Below are 20,000 nucleotides of genomic sequence, written 5' to 3' on the forward strand. Positions count from 1 at the left end.
TAATCACAATATTCATATAATATTCATGTCAGCACATCATTTTTAATGATCCAGAAGATCAGACAGGTGCTTCACTGCTGAATAATCCAGCTTGTTTTCACTCAGGTCCAGTTCTGTCAGATGGGAGGAGGGGTTGGACTTCAGAGCTGAGGCCAGAGAAGCACAGCTGCTGTTTGACAAGCTGCAGCTCCTCAAGCTGAATAAAGAATAAAACATGTAGATATAAAATAAAACATTCCTGTATAGAAAACCTGATTGAAACCATGTTTCATAATCCACTCAGAGCTGTGGAGGTTTTAAATATACATGTTTCTAAAATGGTGAAGTCAACTGAAAGCAGCTGAAGCCAACAGGCTGCCAGGTTCAAAAAGACATAACAAGGACAAAGCAGCACTCATTCATATGAATGACAACATGCTGCTGCCTCAATAAACAAGCAGAGACTGAAGAGTGAGGGCCTGTGTCCACCTAGCTTCTTTTTCCGACGTTAAAAGCTGGGAGTGCGCTGGGGAACGCTGATCCCAGCGCACAATATACAAGGAAGCAGTCTGCAAGTAACGTTAGTTCAGCTTGATAGCTGACAGCTAGCAAGCTAACAACACAGGTAGGCTACGCTATTAAAAGCAGTAAGCACAACACTCACCAGAAATATTAAGTGTCTAGCCGATCTGCTCCCACAATTGAGCCGTTCTGTCTCTGTTGCGATAGTTTTTCATATGATTAGTTACCAGAAAAGGAGCAGCCGACACCAGCGTCTTTCTGAAAAGTTAAAATATTTTCAGCTGGAAGCGCTGGGAGCGCTGGGAGCCGGGCGCACAAAAACGGCGAAAATATACGCTGGACGCAGCGCACTTTCTCTAGACGTCCGTGTGCGCTCGCATACGCTCTCCCCCCATTGGAAACAATTGAAAATAGACGCTGGAGCTGATGAAAAGACGCTAGGTGGACACAGGCCCTGAGTTAGTGAGTGGAGGCATTTCTTCACTATCAAATAAATCAGCAGAACCAAATAAAAAAAGATGAGAATGTAAATTTGTGGCTGGTGGAACAAACTTCCACTTGAAAGAGTGGCATCACTCAGCTCAACACACAGAGCTAAACTTGGACATTGTAGCCTACTTGCAAAAATATGTTTGTGTCTCTGTAATCAGAATTTCAGGGCTGTCAATTCCCCGTGCCAAACACGTTTCTATTTACCAGTTTGATTTTTTATTTTTTTTAACCAAAGGTCACGACCCAGATCTCTGTCTTTCCTCTGCGTGATTACTCACCAGCAGAGGGCAGGAGAGAGAGAGGGAGAGAGAGAGAGAGAGAGAGAGAGAGGGAGAGAGAGAGAGAGAGAGAGAGAGAGAGAGAGAGAGAGAGAGAGAGGGGGAGAGAGAGAGAGGATTAAAGCATGTACCCTAACAACATACCATGAAAGCTGAAAAACATTAACCTTTACATGTATTTGCAATGTATTTGTTGGTACTTTTCAAATTCACCATACAAAAAAGAAAGCTATAGAGACAGGTGCTTTTCAACAGGCTGATAGTCTGGATTGGAACATCTAAATATGGTTATCGTCATCGTCGCTGTCAGGCGGAAACCTCATATCTCCAAAACGGCAACTTTTCAGAAAAAACAAAACTGTGCTCTTAACACATTGACTGCCAGCCGTTTTTTTTTTGCTGTAGGTAGCTTCTGCCAAGCCGTTTTTTGAGGATTCTGGCTCATTTTACAAGAGCCGAGGATTCTTTTCTGCTTGGAGTTTGTGAACACAAAGTTCACAAAAGTACTAATAGAATGTTTGCTTTCTCTGTCTAAAAGAGTTAGTTTGTAGAGTTAGTAAATATGTAGATATTAGCCGTTGAGTACAGCATGGTTTCAGCGTCTGAGAGTGAAAGCTGAGATAATCGCAGTTTTGTGAAATTCAATCAAACAGGCAGAACAGTCACTTTAACCATTTATTTTTGGCATCAGTGAGAGATCAGACATCCAAACAATATAGTTCCGAACGCCCTCTCCTTCAAACTCCTCCCCCCGTGGGCGTGTCTGGTGGCTTTCAGCCTGCGTTTGTCACAAGCGAGTGCTCTGCTGCTGCTGCTGCTGCTGCGAGTTTGAGCAGCCTCCCTCCCTGGCAGCGAGTGTGGATAGGGCTCACTCGTCTCTTGGGTTTGAGAGCCCCGATGAAGCCCCGTGCGACTCTAGGCTTTATGCTGCCCACCCAGTCCATTTCTGGAACCCCCCACCGCCGTGCGCCCGTGCGCAGCAGCGCGAAAGCGTCCCCGCCTACAGTATGAGAATGAGGCTCGTTCGTTTCTGGGTTTTCGGAATGGGTGCGATTCTGGCCTTTCTGCGGGCGTTTCAAAGTGTGTTTCACCCATAATCTATTATGCAAATTTGCAATCCCCCACGCCAGCACCGCTCTCCGCTCTCGGTATGCTGCTGCTGGCGCGGCCGCTCTCGGGCGAGTCTGGTGACTGATGACTGTAAAATCGCCAAGCCATTTCCTTGAGAATGGCTTCCTCCCGCGGCTGCTTTTGGTTGACTTTCTCTCTGTCGGGAGAGCACCGTCGCCACCTAGCTGGTCGGTAAAATAGATTATACAAATTCAATACTTCCAATATCTCCATAGGAGACGCGGGGGGCATTGATCCACGTAGCACCGTCAAAAAATTTTTTTTTTTTTTTTGACGACTCAACTCGTCATTGGCAGTGAACGGTTGGATTGTGTTTGACGAGTCAACTCGTCATTGGCAGTGAACGTGTTAAAATACTGAACACCACATTGTCAAAGTTGGCAGGTCTTCATTATAGTCAGTTTCTTGCTGGATGTGTCATTACATTATTAATATCTTAGCTGAATAAGCTCAAATGATGTTACAGGATTATCAGTCCGTCTTTGAGGCACTTTCTCCGGGGCGAGCAGCCTCGCATAGCTGCAACCCTTCAGGAGCACACGGGCGCACGCAACAGCTCCTCCAGCAGCGACCTGGAGCCGGCTCACAGGCTGAGTTAGAGGCTCCGTCTCGGGGGAACACAGACTCTCACTAACTCTAACATGACTCTCATCAGAAACCACTTTGATCTGCATAGTTTAAATTAGTTTGCAGCCTGGGGATAATTTGAAAACATTTTATTGATCGATTTACGTCAGATGAAGCCAGAAATAAACAAAATGAACGGCGCTGTTCGGTTTTGGTCAGCGTGTCTGTTTTCCAGGTATAATATGCCTGCTGGGGCTTGTAGGGGAGGAGCTTCGAGGTTTGAACAACAGTTTGAGGGTGAATGGAGTTAGGAGGCTCACAAGATCGTTTAATGCTTTTCCACTGGTTAAGTTTTTTTAAACCCACAGACAGACGTGAAGGCTGACCAATGGCATTGATTCATGACCAAAAATAAAAAAGTGAGAAAATGAATATTATACAACATGTAGTTCACTTCTGACCAAGCGATCTGATTGGTCAAGGATGTTCTCAAATTAGCATAACAGCACACCTAGCCGTTCTGAAATGGTTCATTTCAGAACTTGACAAAGATCCTGTGAAGATCGAAACGTTGCAAATAAAAAACATTGGTGCAGTGTGCAGACTTTATCTCCCCCCCCCTCTCATTTCAGAGCAGCCTCATCACTAAAATATCACTCCACCGGCCGCTCTGTTCAGCAGAGAACAGCAGCCTCATCACTAAAATATCACTCCACCGGCCGCTCTGTTCAGCAGAGAACAGCAGCCTCATCACTAAAATATCACTCCACCGGCCGCTCTGTTCAGCAGAGAACAGCAGCCTCATCACTAAAATATCACTCCACCGGCCGCTCTGTTCAGCAGAGAACAGCAGCCTCATCACTAAAATATCACTCCACCGGCCGCTCTGTTCAGCAGAGAACAGCAGCCTCATCACTAAAATATCACTCCACCGGCCGCTCTGTTCAGCAGAGAACAGCAGCCTCATCACTAACATATCACTCCACCAGCCGGTCTGTTCAGCAGAGAACAGCAGCAGCCAAAATTCTGCAAGCAACATGGCTAACTATATTGCCTGTAACCCAACAGAACTTCTAAAACTAATAACTTGGCCAATACGTATATAACACACAAAATACAACAAACCGTAATGTCTTCATTTGATGTAGAATGCATAGGACATGTAACTGGTTCATTAAACTCACATTCCAGGAATATTGTATTTACCGCACTGCTCCTAAGTTAACGTTAAGTGGCTCGCGCACTTACGAATTATCTATCTAAAATCCCCCAGGAGGCTAAAGCTTTTTACCTCCATCCAAAGACAGGAAACAAGTTAGGAGAGGTGTGCTACTCTTTGGAGCCAATGGGTGTAAATGACCTGGGTTCCATGCTAACACGTATCTCCAAAGAAGCAGGCACATCAGTGATTTACATGAATCACAGCATCAGGAGCACTACCATCCAGAAGCTGGCAGAGGGCGGACTGGAAGCCAGAGAAATCATGTCCGTTAGCGGACATAAATCCAAGACTTCTTTACAGAGCTATTGGGCACATTGTCTTGATAATCGCACAAGGTGGAGCAATATATTGTGCGAGAGCCGTGGAAACGTCATGCCTTTGCAGCCCAGCCCCTCAAACCGCTCTACAGCCTCACCTGCTAAACGGCAGAGGTCCAGCATGGACTTTATGGACAGCTGTTTCACCACTTGTTCTTTTAACGGGAGGATGCAATTCAATTTCTACAAGAAATAGCAACTGAAACCCTGGAATAGCCTACCTGGTGCCATTGTAAAAAATAAAAGAAAAACGTAAAAGAAAAGAAAATAGCCTACATGTGAAGTTCAATGATGTAGTTGCTAATCTGTTAATTATTTTATTTTCTCCAGAGTCACAACATATATTGAGTTAATGGGTCAGTTTTGTGTTTACATGTGTTGTAGCCTATTTAGTCAGCTGGCTCAGCCTGGTAGAGTCAACGGGGACTATTTCTTGTCTCGGACTTACACACTCGGCAAAACTTTGTTATTTTGAGAGCAAATAGCCCCAAAATATGACCACCTTTTGTTTATAGCTTGTATTCTGTTGGTAACTGTTGTATAATCACAATATTACACTTGAGGGTGTACTTTACCGTGGTTATTGGTACTTCAGTGACGCGTCCTGCTGCATCACCGTCGTGCCAATAACCACGGTAAAGTACACCCTCGAGTGTAATATTGCTTAATTCAAGGTCCCCACCTGACAGAGATGATATGATAAACAAATAAAAACATGGATGAGGGCTCTTTTTTAAACAGTTGGACATGACTCTGCAGTGATAGTCTGGATTATAACTTGTTGCTGAAACACATCTAAATAAAACAAATAAAAAACATGGAGGAGGCTTCAGGTACCTAAAGTTGGCAGCCTGGGTCTTCCTTATAAATAAGGATTTGAAAAGGAGGAGAACAACGACTGTGCAGGGACCCATCATGCCTGTGTTCCCAAAACACTCTGCCACTGCACACACACACACACACACACACACACACACACACACACATGCACACACACACACACACACACACACACACACACACACACGGTGGGCCCTATTCTCCCACAGGCCTTCGGCGCTAAAACGGGCCTTGCGCCTGTTTTGGGACGATATCAATATGGCTTTACGCTGCCAAATGCGCTTTAGGCCGAATGGGCGTGGCGCAGTCCCAGAATGGCCGAGACTAGGCGTGTCGGCGCTAAATACCGGCCTACTGATATCTTCCGACCTGGCGTACATTTAGCGCTTTGCGCTTTTGAAAAGCAGGCCTATTCAGTGCGCCAGTGCTCTTCTGCCTCTCCCCTGTCACCCTTCTCTGTCTCTCTCTGAAACCAGGCCTATTCAGTGTGCCAGTGCTCTTCTGCCTCTTCTCTGTCACCCTTCTCTCTCTCTCTCTGACTCCCTCGCTTAGACAGGCACAACACACTTCCCATATAGGAAAAATAAGTTGTAAGTTGTCTGGCCTGTCCCAGCATGCATTGTGCTTCTCCATTTCGCTACTAAATAGCAACCAAATGAGGCGAAATAGATATAAAAGGTCGATCTAAATTAATGTGTAATGGTAACACAACCTGCAATTGTACACATTTCAATATTGGACCAAATGAAACATCGAAATGAATACACCACCCTATGTGAAACATATATGTCCTCCTGGGCCTATATATATCTCTTGTCGATTTAACGTAATTTAGATAAGTGACAGCGGAACGCGCTGCGGAACGCTTTCTACTGTCATGTGCTATACTGTGATGTCCGCTCCAATAACTTGGCCCTACTTCACATTTAGTTTTACAATAAAAACACATTTATGCAATGACTTTACATAATGTAGGGTATATTTATGTGCATCATTCTACCTGCAGCAGGGGAGAGAAAACGATATCGTTCTGGACAAACTTTCACCAATATAAAATTAATCTCATCATATAGGGATGCCTTTAGAACATTCTTTTCACTTTGATCTTGCTATAGTGTAGCGTATTTACATGCTTGCAGTATTTAAACTGCAGTTAGATTGGTTTGAGAAGCATAATAATATGGAATAATAGCCTATAATGGAGACAGACAGACTGGATGAAGGGAGGGGGGGGGGGGCAGAGCGCTTGGCTTTCATCAGGTTTTGCGGGACCAGTGGAATTGGAGCTAAAAAGGCAAGCGTGCGATTCGTTTATTGCACTTATCCAATGAGAATGACGGTGCATAATTTTACGCTTAAAAGGCGTGGTTGTAATGCTTTAGGCTGCGTTTAGCGCCAGCACGACGATATCAAGTGCGCTGGTCCACGCCCACTGCGCCAGGCGCTCGGCGTAGAAACTAGGCCGATGCAACGATAGGGGCCGGTAGCTGGTGAGATGAACCCAGGATCTTCATGCTGTGAGGCAACAGCGCCACCCTGCTGCCCTCCACCACCATCAGTGAGATAAGTAGTCATTGATGTGGTTGAGGATTAAAGGCTCCTCCAGTCAGTTTTCCTGCCTGTAGAAGCGTTGGTGTTCTATGAAAACCTTCTAATATCTATCTCGTATAGTCACACCTCATCTGATTTGACCAAAGAACTGACATTGAGAAGAACCTAAGGCTAATAGCTTGTTCCACTGCTACATATTGTAACGTATCGGTGATACGCCAAGGAACGGAGAGTTGTAGTTGGTACAGGTTCTTTATTCACAGGCTCCTTTAGCTCCTAGCAGCTAGCTTCACACCGCTAGCTCTACACACAACAACCGGTCTCGCTCGCTCCATAGCTTGACTGACTTCCGGCCTGCGGCCGCTGGTCATATGTACCCCCTTTCCCCTAGGAACACACCCACACACATTAGTTCCTAGCTGCAGTTGAGACACTTCCATTGCACATCACATTACAGGTAATACCTGGATTACCTGGATCGCTACATACTCCTCACCCAACATTAGTCGATGCCCACATTGACACCCACAACCCACACATATCCCCCTGTACCAAAACACACCACCCCACAACATTTTGTATTCCCCCAATTTGTCTCTTATTATTTCACTACTTCTTAATTTTCATTCCACCACCACCATTTGCATTTCCTTTCATTCCTTCCTCTTTTCCCATTCCAATAGCCCTTTTCTTTTTTTACACACATTTACATTCAACTCAATAACCCATTTACGTTTTCCCTCTTTCCTTTACACTCATTTTCAATTTAACTCAAACCCATCACATTGACATCATTTCTTCCCTCTTTCCCCATTCATATAAATTCAACCCACATATCATTTCAGTTCGACAATAACCCCAACATTTACATCATTCTTTTTTTTCATTACCTTCATTTAAACCTTTTTTCTTACTCACATTATCCCACTTCACTTCAACCACTATTTCCATCCCCCCTTTTACAGCTTCTGTCCCACCGGAAGCACATTACAGTCAACACAGCTAAGGCAGTAGTCCTCTACGTCTCCCTTCATCTGTACCCAGTAGAAAACTCGACAAAGGCGGCTGAGTGTTTCTTCAGGCCCTCGATGCCCCTGACCCCTGCGGCCCTTGTGCGCCCCCCGTAGCGCCAGTCCCCGCAGGCAGCTGGGCACCACCACGACGCTGCCACTCTTCCCGCGCCCATCCAACCCCAGAATCCCCGACTCTCTCACCCTCAGGTCCGGAAACAACTCCCACAGTTCCTTCGTGGTACTTGAACACATGCACATCTCCTCCAGGCGAGGCCGGCATCCGGCCGCCACCCACCTGCGCACCGGTCCAACGCTAGCGTCCTCCGCCTGTCTGCGTATCCACTCCTCCAGATCGACATCCTCCATAGTCACATTCTCATCCTCCCGGTCTTGCACTCGCTCGTCCTCCCGTCCCGCTCCCCCAGGGGGCGGCGTGTTGAGGACAGCAGGGCGGACACCATCGGCGTCGATCTCCACCTCGACTTTCTGCAGTGCAGCCGTGGGGGTTGTGTAGCGGCTTGGTTGGGCCGGCTCCTCCAGCGTTGACCCCTCTCGCTCCCCCGGGGACACGAGCGCCGCTCCCCCGACTGTAACAGCATTGCAGGTGATGTCGCTCACTTCCCTCTGGCTGTTCAAAACGATCCCCGCTCTCCTGATGGTCTCGTCGCTGATGATGATGTCCCCCTCTACCGGCTGGTATGCAGAGCAGCTAGCCTGGGCCGGCTCAACAGTCACTCTCCTGCCCAGAACAATCGGCTCTGTACTGCCCCGTTGCTCCGCTGCTTGTAGCTCAGGCTGCTCCCCTGCTCCGCTACTCCGCTGCTCCTCTGGCTGTTGCTCCGGCTGCTCCCCCGGCTGTGTGTCTCTTCCAGCGTTCGCACTCTTAGTGCAGTCTCTAGCTAAATGTTCAGGCGACTGGCAAGTCCAACAAAGCCTCACCTGTCCGCCGCCTGCCCGTCTCTCCTCTCTCGCTGTCTTCCAGTCCCCGACAGCTTCTCGACACTCTCTAGCTATGTGTCCCGATCCACCGCATGCCCAGCAGGCTCCCTGCTGTCCCCAGTACCTTTGCTCCGCATGCCCGGTCCGTCTCCCGGAACCGTCTCGGCACCACCTCGCCTCGTGGCCCGGTTCTCCACAGCTCCAACACAGTCTTTGCGGCTCCTCCGTCCGCTTCTCTCCGTGCTGCGCGACCTCTCGTAGCAGCTCCATAAGCCCCTCTGCCCAGGCTGGTGTCGCCTCCAACAGCCGTCTGATCTCCTGCATCAAGCGGGCTTCCATGCCCGCCAGCACCGAGCTGATCCCCGTCGTCAGCTCTTCTTTTCTCCCGTTCGCCGACAGGCATTCTTCTAAGCGCACCATCACACGTGGCCCTCGTAGCAGCTAGCTCACACAGCTAGCTTGCTACCGCCAGGTCGCTCGAGCCTTTGATCTCCAACTTTTCCCCGTCGTTCCTCCTCACTCTCTCCCCTCTCGACCGAATCAGAGGCGCTACCGCTTTACTGTCTGACACCAATGTAACGTATCGGTGATACGCCAAGGAACGGAGAGTTGTAGTTGGTACAGGTTCTTTATTCACAGGCTCCTTTAGCTCCTAGCAGCTAGCTTCACACCGCTAGCTCTACACACAACAACCGGTCTCGCTCGCTCCATAGCTTGACTGACTTCCGGCCTGCGGCCGCTGGTCATATATACCCCCTTTCCCCTAGGAACACACCCACACACATTAGTTCCTAGCTGCAGTTGAGACACTTCCATTGCACATCACATTACAGGTAATACCTGGATTACCTGGATCGCTACAATATTATGTGTAATATTGTGTGCTCTGAACGTTCTGTGTAATTACCACATTAACAATCATATTTTAAATTCCTTCATTGTCTCCAACACTCTCAAATCAAAGTTTGTCCTCCATAGATGATGGAGGCCATTTTGGAGCCATTTGGAGCCCTGTGTGTTTAAAACAATGGAGAATAAATATCATCACCAAAGTTCATCTTCATTCATTTGAAGAGACCAGGAATGTGTGAAAACAATAGGAAGACAATGTGAGTCCTAAGCCTGATTTCAGATGAAGTGACTCTATATAGACGTCCTCAAATTAAGTTTCACCACAATATTCATATAATATTCATGTCAGCACATCATTAAGAAATGCTGTCTGACCTCAGAGTCTCCAGTCTGCAGTGTGGACTCTCCAGAAGATCAGACAGGTGCTTCACTGCTGAATCCTTCAGCTTGTAGTTATGACTCAGGTCCAGTTCTGTCGGATGGGAGGAGGGGTTGGACTTCAGAGCTGAGGCCAGAGAAGCACAGCTGCTGTTTGACAAGCTGCAGCTCCTCAAGCTGAATAAAGAATAAAACATGTAGATATAAAATAAAACATTCCTGTATAGAAAAGCTGATTGAAACCATGTTTCATAATTCACTCAGAGCTGTGGAGGTTTTAAATATACATGTTTCTAAAATGGTGAAGTCAACTGAAAGCAGCTGAAGCCAACAGGCTGCCAGGTTCAAAAAGACATAACAAGGACAAAGCAGCACTCATTAATATGAATGACAACATGCTGCTGCTTCAATAAACAAGCAGAGACTGAAGAGTGAGTTAGTGAGTGGAGGCTTTTCTTCACTATCAAATAAATCAGCAGAAACAAATAAAAAAAGATGAGAATGTAAATTTGTGGCTGGTGGAACAAACTTCCACTTGAAAGAGTGGCATCACTCAGCTCAACACACAGACCTAAACTTGGACATTGTAGCCTACTTGCAAAAAGATGTTTGTGTCTCTGTAATCAGAGTTTCAGGCCCGTCAATTCCCCGTGCCAAACACGTTTCTATTTACCAGTTTTATTTATATTTATTTTTTAACCAAAGGGCACGACCCAGATCTCTGTCTTTCCTCTGTGTAATTACTCACCAGCAGAGGGCAGGAGAGAGAGAGAGAGAGAGAGAGAGAGAGAGAGAGAGGGAGAGAGAGAGAGGGATAGAGAGAGAGAGAGAGAGAGAGAGGTAGAGAGAGAGGTAGAGAGAGAGAGGGAGAGAGAGAGAGGGAGAGAGAGAGAGAGAGGGAGAGAGGGAGAGAGAGAGAGAGAGAGAGGGAGAGAGAGAGAGGGAGAGAGAGGGAGAGAGAGAGAGAGAGATAGGATTAAAGCATGTACCCTCACAACATACCCTGAAAGCTGAAAGACATTAACCTTTATTTGCATTTGCATGTATTTGTTGGTACTTTTCAAATTCACCATACAAAAAAGAAAGCTATAGAGACAGCTGCTTTTCAACAGGCTGATAGTCTGGATTGGAACATCTAAATATGGTTATCGTCATCGTCACTGTCAGGCAGAAACCTCATATCTCCAAAACGGCAACTTTTCAGGAAAAACAAACAAAACAAAACTGTGCTCTTAAAATACTGAACACCACATCGTCAAAGTTGGCAGGTCTTCATTATAGTCAGTGCCTTGCTGGATGTGTCATTACATTATTAATATCTTAGCTGAATAAGCTCAAATGATGTTACAGGATTATCAGTCCGTCTTTGAGGCACTTTCTCCGGGGCGAGCAGCCTCGCATAGCTGCAACCCTTCAGGAGCACACGGGCGCACGCAACAGCTCCTCCAGCAGCGACCTGGAGCCGGCTCACAGGCTGAGTTAGAGGCTCCGTCTCGGGGGAACACAGACTCTCACTAACTCTAACATTACTCTCATCAGAAACCACTTTGATCTGCATAGTTTAAATGAGTTTGCAGCCTGGAGATAATTTGAAAACATTTTATTGATCGATTTACGTCAGATGAAGCCAGAAATAAACAAAATGAACGGCGCTGTGTGGTTTTGGTCAGCGTGTCTGTTTTCCAGGTATAATACTCCTGCTGGGGCTTGTAGGGGAGGAGCTTCGAGGTTTGAATGACAGTTTGAGGGTGAATGGAGTTAGGAGACTTACTCACAAGATGGTTTGAATGCTTTTCCACTGGTTAAGTTTAGTAAAACCCACAGACAGACGTGAAGGCTGACCAATGGCATTGATTTATGACAAAAAATAAAAATGTGGAAAAAAATGGATATACGAGGTCCCCGTCTGGCAGCGATGATATGCTAAACAAATATAAACATGGACGAATGCTCTTTTTTAAAACAGTTGGACATGACTCTACAGTGATAGTCTGGATTAGAACTTGTTGCTGAAACACATCTAAATAAAACAAATAAAAAACATGGAGGAGGCTTCAGGTACCTAAAGTTGGCAGCCTGGGTCTTCCTTATAAATAAGGATTTGAAAAGGAGGAGAACAACAACTATGCAGGGACCCATCATGCCTGTGTTCCCAAAACATGAGCCCCCAAAACACTTTGCCACTGCACACACACACACACACACACACACACACACACACACACACACACACACACACACACACACACACACACACACACACACACACACACACACACACACACACACACACACAGGTGAGATGTTCCACTGCAACATATTATGTGTAATATTATGTGCTCTGAACGTTTTGTGTAATTACCACATTAATTATCATATTTTAAATTCCTTCATTGCCTCCAACACTCTCACATCAAAGTTTGTCCTCCATAGATGATGGAGGCCATTTTGGAGCCATTTTGGAGCCCTGTGTCTTTAAAACAATGGAGAATAAATATCATCACCAAAGTTCATCTTCCTTCATTTGAAGAGACCAGGAATGTGTGAAAACAATAGGAAGACAATGTGAGTCCTAAGCCTGATTTCAGATGAAATGACTCTATATAGACGTCCTCAAATTAAGATTAATCACAATATTCATATAATATTCATGTCTGCACATCATTAAAAAATGCTGTCTGACCTCAGAGTCTCCAGGCTGCAGTGTGGACTCTCCAGAAGATCAGACAGGTGCTTCACTGCTGAATCCTCCAGCTTGTTTTCACTCAGGTCCAGTTCTGTCAGATGGGAGGAGGGGTTGGACTTCAGAGCTGAGGCCAGAGAAGCACAGCTGCTGTTTGACAAGCTGCAGCTCCTCAAGCTGAATAAAGAATAAAACATGTAGATATAAAATAAAACATTCCTGTATAGAAAACCTGATTGAAACCATGTTTCATAATCCACTCAGAGCTGTGGAGGTTTTAAATATACATGTTTCTAAAATGGTGAAGTCAACTGAAAGCAGCTGAAGCCAACAGGCTGCCAGGTTCAAAAATACATAACAAGGACAAAGCAGCACTCATTCATATGAATGACAACATGTTGCTGCTTCAATAAACAAGCAGAGACTGAAGAGTGAGTTAGTGAGTGGAGGCTTTTCTTCACTATCAAATAAATCAGCAGAAACAAATAAAAAAGATGAGAATGTAAATGTGTGGCTGGTGGAACAAACTTCCACTTGAAAGAGTGGCATCACTCAGCTCAACACACAGAGCTAAACTTGGACATTGTAGCCTACTTGCAAAAATATGTTTGTGTCCCTGTAATTAGAGTTTCAAGCCTGCCAATTCCCCGTGCCAAACACGTTTCTATTATACCAGTTTTATTTATATTTATTTTTTAACCAAATGGCACGACCCAGATCTCTGTCTTTCCTCTGTGTGATTACTCACCAGCAGAGGGCAGGAGAGAGAGAGGGAGAGGGGGAGAGAGAGAGAGAGGGAGAGAGAGGTAGAGAGAGAGAGAGAGAGAGAGAGAGAGAGAGAGAGAGCCCAGAAATGATTAAAGCATGTACCATAACAACATGGCATGAAAGCTGAAAAACATTTATGGCAGCAGTTTCAACCTTTATTTGCATTTGCATGTAATGTATTTGTTGGTATGTTATACTTTTCAATTCACCATAGAAAAAAGAAAGCTATAGAGACAGATGGTTTTCAACAGGCTGATAGTCTGGATTGAAAGATCTAAATATGTGACAGCTCCTGGCATTTGGCCCACAAGTAGGCCACGGTCATTTTTCAGTTTTTTACAGATTCTGAAACTGCAGACTGTAAGCTTTCAAATGATGTGTCACACATTGTAATCTGGAAAAGATTGAAGGAGATATGCTTATTTGATTGTTCACACTCTGGAAAGCAAGAAGATGAGAAATCGGCCCTCAAAGTTGGAGAAGTTTTTCACACCTGAGGCAGCCAGGTAAGGGGGGAGTGAACAATATAGCTGCTCATTTACATTAACCACTCCCAAACCATTAAGCTATCAGTCTCTGTCAGTCCAGTGAGAATGACAGATGGGAGAGTGCACACAACCCAGTGACAAACCCCCCCACTTCTCTTAAGTTAGGGGTTCTCAAAGTGGGGGTCAGGGACACCCCAGGGGTCCTTGAGAGTATTCCTCAGCAAACATGTGGGTAATTTATTTTCACAGGACAAGATGGTCTTAGCCTTGTTATCCAGGTCAGTTCCGTATGACATTCTTAACTAAACCAGCAGTCCTACTTGTCAACGATTCAGCCCTGTTGAGCGGGCCGTTAATCATGACAAGCAACAAACCAATAGTTGTGAGGAGAAAAAGTTAAGTAAAAAAAGTGACAAACGGCAGCATCCATGACAGCATGGACTTTATGGACAGCTGTTTCACCACTTGTTCTTTTAACGGGAGTATGCAATTCAATTTCTACAAGAAATAGCAACTGAAACCCCGGAATAGCCTACCTGGTGTCATTGTAAAAAATAAAAGCAAAAAGTAAAAGAAAAGAAAATAGCCTACATGTGAAGTTCAACGACGCAGTTGCTAATCTATTAATTATTTTATTTTCTCCAGAGTCACAACATATATTGAGTTAATGGGTCAGTTTTGTGTTTACATGTGTTGTAGCCTATTTAGTCAGCTGGCTCAGCCTGGCAGAGTCAACGGGGACTATTTCTTGTCTCGGACTAACACACTCAGTAAAACTTTGTTATTTTGAGAGCAAATAGCCCCAAAATATGACCACCTTTTGTTTATAGCTTGTATTTTGTTGGTAACTGTTGTATAATCACAATATTACACTTGAGGGTGTACTTACCGTGGTTATTGGTACTTCAGTGACGTGTCCTGCTGCATCACCGTCGTGCCAATAACCACGGTAAAGTACACCCTCTCATGTAATATTGCTTAATTCAAGGTCCCCACCTGACAGAGATGATATGCTAAACAAATAAAAACATGGATGAAGGCTCTTTTTTAAACAGTTGGACATGACTCTGCAGTGATAGTCTGGATTAGAACTTGTTGCTGAAACACATCTAAATAAAACAAATAAAAAACATGGAGGAGGCTTCAGGTACCTAAAGTTGGCAGCCTGGGTCTTCCTTATAAATAAGGATTTGAAAAGGACGAGAACAACGACTGTGCAGGGACCCATCATGCCTGTGTTCCCAAAACACAAGGCCCCAAAACACTCTGCCACTGCGCACACACACACACACACACACACACACACACACACACACACACACACACACACACACACACACACGAACACACACACACACACACACACACACACACACACACACACACACACAAGGTGGTGAGATGAACCCAGGATCTTGCGACTGCGCCACCTTGCTGCCCTCCACCACCATCAGTGAGAAAAGTAGTCATTGATGTGGTTGAGGATGAAAGGCTCCTCCAGTCAGTTTTCCTGCCTGTAGAAACGTTGGTGTTCAGTCCAGACCTCCACCTGTTTTAAGAGTGTCTCTGCAACATGCCTCCACACCGCCCAGCCTTTCACATAAAGTCATTTCTGGATCCACATGGAGTCTAAAAGCTGTTGTTCTACTGGGCAGGTGTATTAGCTGTTGGACAACCTCCTCCCTTGGTAAATACAGAAGACTTTGTGGGATCCAGTGAGAACCTCCCCAGAAGAAATCAAGCAGGAGAGCAGGAGAGAGAGAGAGAGAGAGAGAGAGAGCAGGAGAGAGAGAGAGAGAGAGAGAGAGCAGGAGAGAGAGAGAGAGAGAGAGAGAGCAGGAGAGAGAGAGAGAGAGAGCAGGAGAGAGAGAGAGAGAGAGAGCAGGAGAGAGAGAGAGAGAGAGAGAGAGCAGGAGAGAGAGAGAGAGAGACAGAGACAGAGACAGAGACAGAGGGAGAGAGAGAGAGAGAGAGAGGGAGAGAGAGAGAGAGCGAGCAGGAGAGAGAGAGAGAGACAGAGAGAGAGAGAGAGAGAGAGAGATAGAGAGAGAGAGAGAGCCTGGAAAGGATTAAAGCACAGTACCCACAACAGCATGAAAGTTGAAAAACATTTATGCAGCAATTTCAACCTATATTTGCATTTGCATGTATTTGTTGGTACGATATACTTTTCAAATTCACCATAGAAAAAAGAAAGTGATAGAGACAGGCAGTTTGGAACAGGCCCATAACATCTAATTATGTTCAAACTAATAAAAGCATGGATGAAGCTTCAGGTACCAGGAGAACAACGGATGTGCAGGACCCCATCATGCCTGTGTTCACCTTAGATCCCCAAAACACTAAGTCCACCACAACACACACACACACACACGCACGCGGGCGCACACACACGCACGCGGGCGCACACACACACGCGCACACACATGCTCGCACACGCACACACACACACACACACACACACACACACACACACACACACACACACACACACACACACAGTGGTTGGTGAAATGAGCCCAGGTTCTTCTTGCTGTGAAGCAACAGCGCCACCTTGCTGCCCTCCACCGCCATCAGTGAGAAAAGCAGCCATTGATGTGGTTGAGGATTAAAGGCTCCTCCAGTCAGTTTTCCTGCCTGTAGAAGCGTTGATGTTCTATGAAAACCTTCTAATATCTATCTTGTATAGTCACACCTCATCTGATTTGACCAAAGAACTGACATTGAGAAGAACCAAAGGCTAATAGCTTGTTCCACTGCAACATATTATGTTTAATATTATGTGCTCTGAACGTTCGGTGTAATTACCACATTAATTATCATAATTTAAATTCCTTCATTGCCTCCAACACTCTCACATCAAAGTTTGTCCTCCATAGATGATGGAGGCCATTTTGGAGCCATTTGGAGCCCTGTGTCTTTAAAACGATGGAGAATAAATATCATCACCAAAGTTCATCTTCATTCATTTGAAGAGACCAGGAATGTGTGAAAACAATAGGAAGACAATGTGAGTCCTAAGCCTGATTTCAGATGAAGTGACTCTATATAGACGTCCTCAAATTAAGTTTCACCACAATATCCATATAATATTCATGTCAGCACATCATTAAAACATGCTGTCTGACCTCAGAGTCTCCAGGCTGCAGTGTGGACTCTCCAGAAGATCACACAGGTGCTTCACTGCTGAATCCTCCAGCTTGTTTTCACTCAGGTTCAGCTCTCTCAGATGGGAGGAGGGGTTGGACTTTAGAGCTGAGGCCAGAGAAGCACAGCTGCTCTCTGACAAGCTGCAGGCCCTCAATCTGAATAAAGAATAAAACATGTAGATATAAAATAAAACATTCCTGTATAGAAAACCTGATTGAAACCATGTTTCATAATCCACTCAGAGCTGTGGAGGTTTTAAATATACATGTTTCTAAAATGGTGAAGTCAACTGAAAGCAGCTGAAGCCAGGTTCAAAAAGACATAACAAGGACAAAGCAGCACTCATTAATATGAATGACAACATGCTGCTGCTTCAATAAACAAGCAGAGACTGAAGAGTGAGTTAGTGAGTGGAGGCTTTTCTTCACTATCAAATAAATCAGCAGAAACAAATAAAAAAAGATGAGAATGTAAATGTGTGGCTGGTGGAACAAACTTCCACTTGAAAGAGTGGCATCACTCAGCTCAACACACAGAGCTAAACTTGAACATTGTAGCCTACTTGCAAAAATATGTTTGTGTCCCTATAATCAGAGTTTCAGGCCCGTCAATTCCCCGTGCCAAACACATTTCTATTTACCAGTTTTATTTTGTTTTATTTTTAACCAAAGGGCACGACCCAGATCTCTGTCTTTCCTCTGTGTAATTACTCACCAGCAGAGGGCAGGAGAGAGAGAGAGAGAGAGAGAGAGAGAGAGAGAGAGAGAGAGAGAGAGAGAGAGAGAGAGAGAGAGAGAGGGAGAGCCTGGAAAGGATTAAAGCATGTACCCACTAGGGATGGGCATCGAATTTCGAATTTTCGAATAATCGTTGTTATTATCAAGGTCGACTTTTATTATTGAAATTCGAAATTCGAAGAAAAGAAAAAAAAAGTTTTTTTTTTTTTTTTTTTTTGTGAGTGAAATGTTGCATTGTCTCCCCTGATTCTAAGTATAGTCAAATCGCTTGGTTTGAGCAAGTAAAACAATTTTTATAAGCATTTTAAGCAAGGTTTATGGAAAAATGAATGGCGGATGAAATCCCATGAAGAGGGAGAGGGGGTGACTTTGGCACCCCTTTGGCACTCAGACCTGAGCCTACTAAATATTTAATGAACCACTCATGATTGTCAAAACTGTTTTTTATTTTCGAAAATGTCAATGTCATGTAACATGTTCTTTACTTCAGTGGTGCAATGCTTGTTTGAGCTAAAAATCCACAGCAGAAGCTTTTTATATTAATTAATAAAGCCATAGACTTAGAATCAGGGGAGACAATGCAACATTTCACTCACAAAAAAAAAAAAAAAAAAAAACATTTTTTTTTTTTTTACATTTTTTTATTTATTTTCGAATTTCGAATTAAATTCGAATTTGGCCAGCGAATTTCGAATAGTGTTTTTGCTAGAAATGCCCATCCCTAGTACCCACAACAACAAGGCAGTCCTCACTGCCACACACACACACACACACACACACACACACACACACACACACACACACACACACACACACACACACACACACACACACACACACAGACACACACACACACACACACACACACACACACACACACACACACACACACACACACACACACACACACACACACACACACACACACACACACACACACACACACACACCTTGAAGCATTTTTTTCACCAGCTCTGCATCCAGCTTGTCCCACGCTTTGGGGTCTATGAGTAATTCTAAAATGGCTCTCTCAAATCAAGCAATCTGATTGGTTCACAGCTGTGGTATTTAGCGTATACCACAGCTAGAGCAGCATCCCCGAAACACTCCGCCTCTTACAAAACAAATGGTACCTAGCTTGCTAGCCTCGAAAACTGTAGGCGATATCTTTTTTCCCAGGATGGCGAAGGCATGACCTGCCGCTTTCACCATCCTGGGAGGAGAAAATATCGTTATGAGTCCCTCAAACCGCCGGTGCTCTTGGAAAGGAAAAGTAATCAAATGGAGAGGAAGAGTCATAACCAAAAGGGCCTAAAGATGCAGATCCAGTCACTCAAGGAGGTTTGAAAATGTAAAAGGGCTTAAATTTAATGGGCTTGAATCATTAAAATACACCAACGCGTGTCGGCTTGCACCTTCTTCAGGGTGTGATGACACACAGAAATCCAGAAAACAAACATTAAAATGTAGCAAGTCAACCAAATGACAGCATCACTACAGATGCAATAAAACAATAAAAAGACAGTAGAACCAATGAGGAAACCACATGAGCAATACAGTGTTTTTGAGGAAAGAGCATTGGGAATCAAAGGAGAGAGAACCAATGGCTACATGTTAGGACTAAGGCCATGGCTATAAGTATGATGAGAGCTCCAAGTCCTCATTGAGACCAGGGTAACTGTTGCACCAGCTGAACCTTCTTTATCTCTTAAGTAAGGGCCTGTGTCCACCTAGCGTCTTTTTCCGACATTAAACGCTGGGAGTGCGCTGGGGAACGCTGATCCCAGCGCACAATATACAAGGAAGCAGTCTGCAAGTAAGGTTAGTTCAGCTTGATAGCTGACAGCTAGCAAGCTAATAACACAGGTAGGCTACGCTATTAAAAGCAGTAAGCACAACACTCACCAGAAATATTAAGTGTCTAGCCGATCTGCTCCCACAATTGAGCCGTTCTGTCTCTGTTGCGATAGTTTTTACATATGATTAGTTACCAGAAAAGGAGCAGCCGACACCAGCGTCTTTCTGAAAAGTTAAAATATTTTCAGCTGGAAGCGCTGGGAGCGCTGGGAGCCGGGCGCACAAAAACGCCGAAA

General features: G+C 44.9%; 1 protein-coding gene across 3 annotated transcripts in view; it reads right to left on the reverse strand.

Annotated features, from left to right (window-relative positions):
* LOC310790414 (NACHT, LRR and PYD domains-containing protein 12-like) overlaps positions 1 to 20,000 on the reverse strand; it is a 75,159-nt gene that overhangs the window by 2,938 nt on the left and 52,221 nt on the right. For all 3 annotated transcript variants that reach the window (XM_083652101.1, XM_083652100.1, XM_083652099.1), the window contains 3 exons: positions 17,149 to 17,325; positions 12,765 to 12,941; positions 10,079 to 10,258 (listed from right to left, as the gene is read on the reverse strand). In XM_083652101.1, the coding sequence (XP_083508227.1) occupies positions 10,079 to 10,258; positions 12,765 to 12,941; positions 17,149 to 17,325 (534 nt within the window). The remainder of the gene's footprint in view (positions 1 to 10,078; positions 10,259 to 12,764; positions 12,942 to 17,148; positions 17,326 to 20,000) is intronic.

The sequence above is a fragment of the Poromitra crassiceps genome, assembly GCF_964638095.1.
Source record: "Poromitra crassiceps genome assembly, chromosome: 15".
NCBI classification, from domain to species: Eukaryota; Metazoa; Chordata; class Actinopteri; order Beryciformes; family Melamphaidae; genus Poromitra; species Poromitra crassiceps.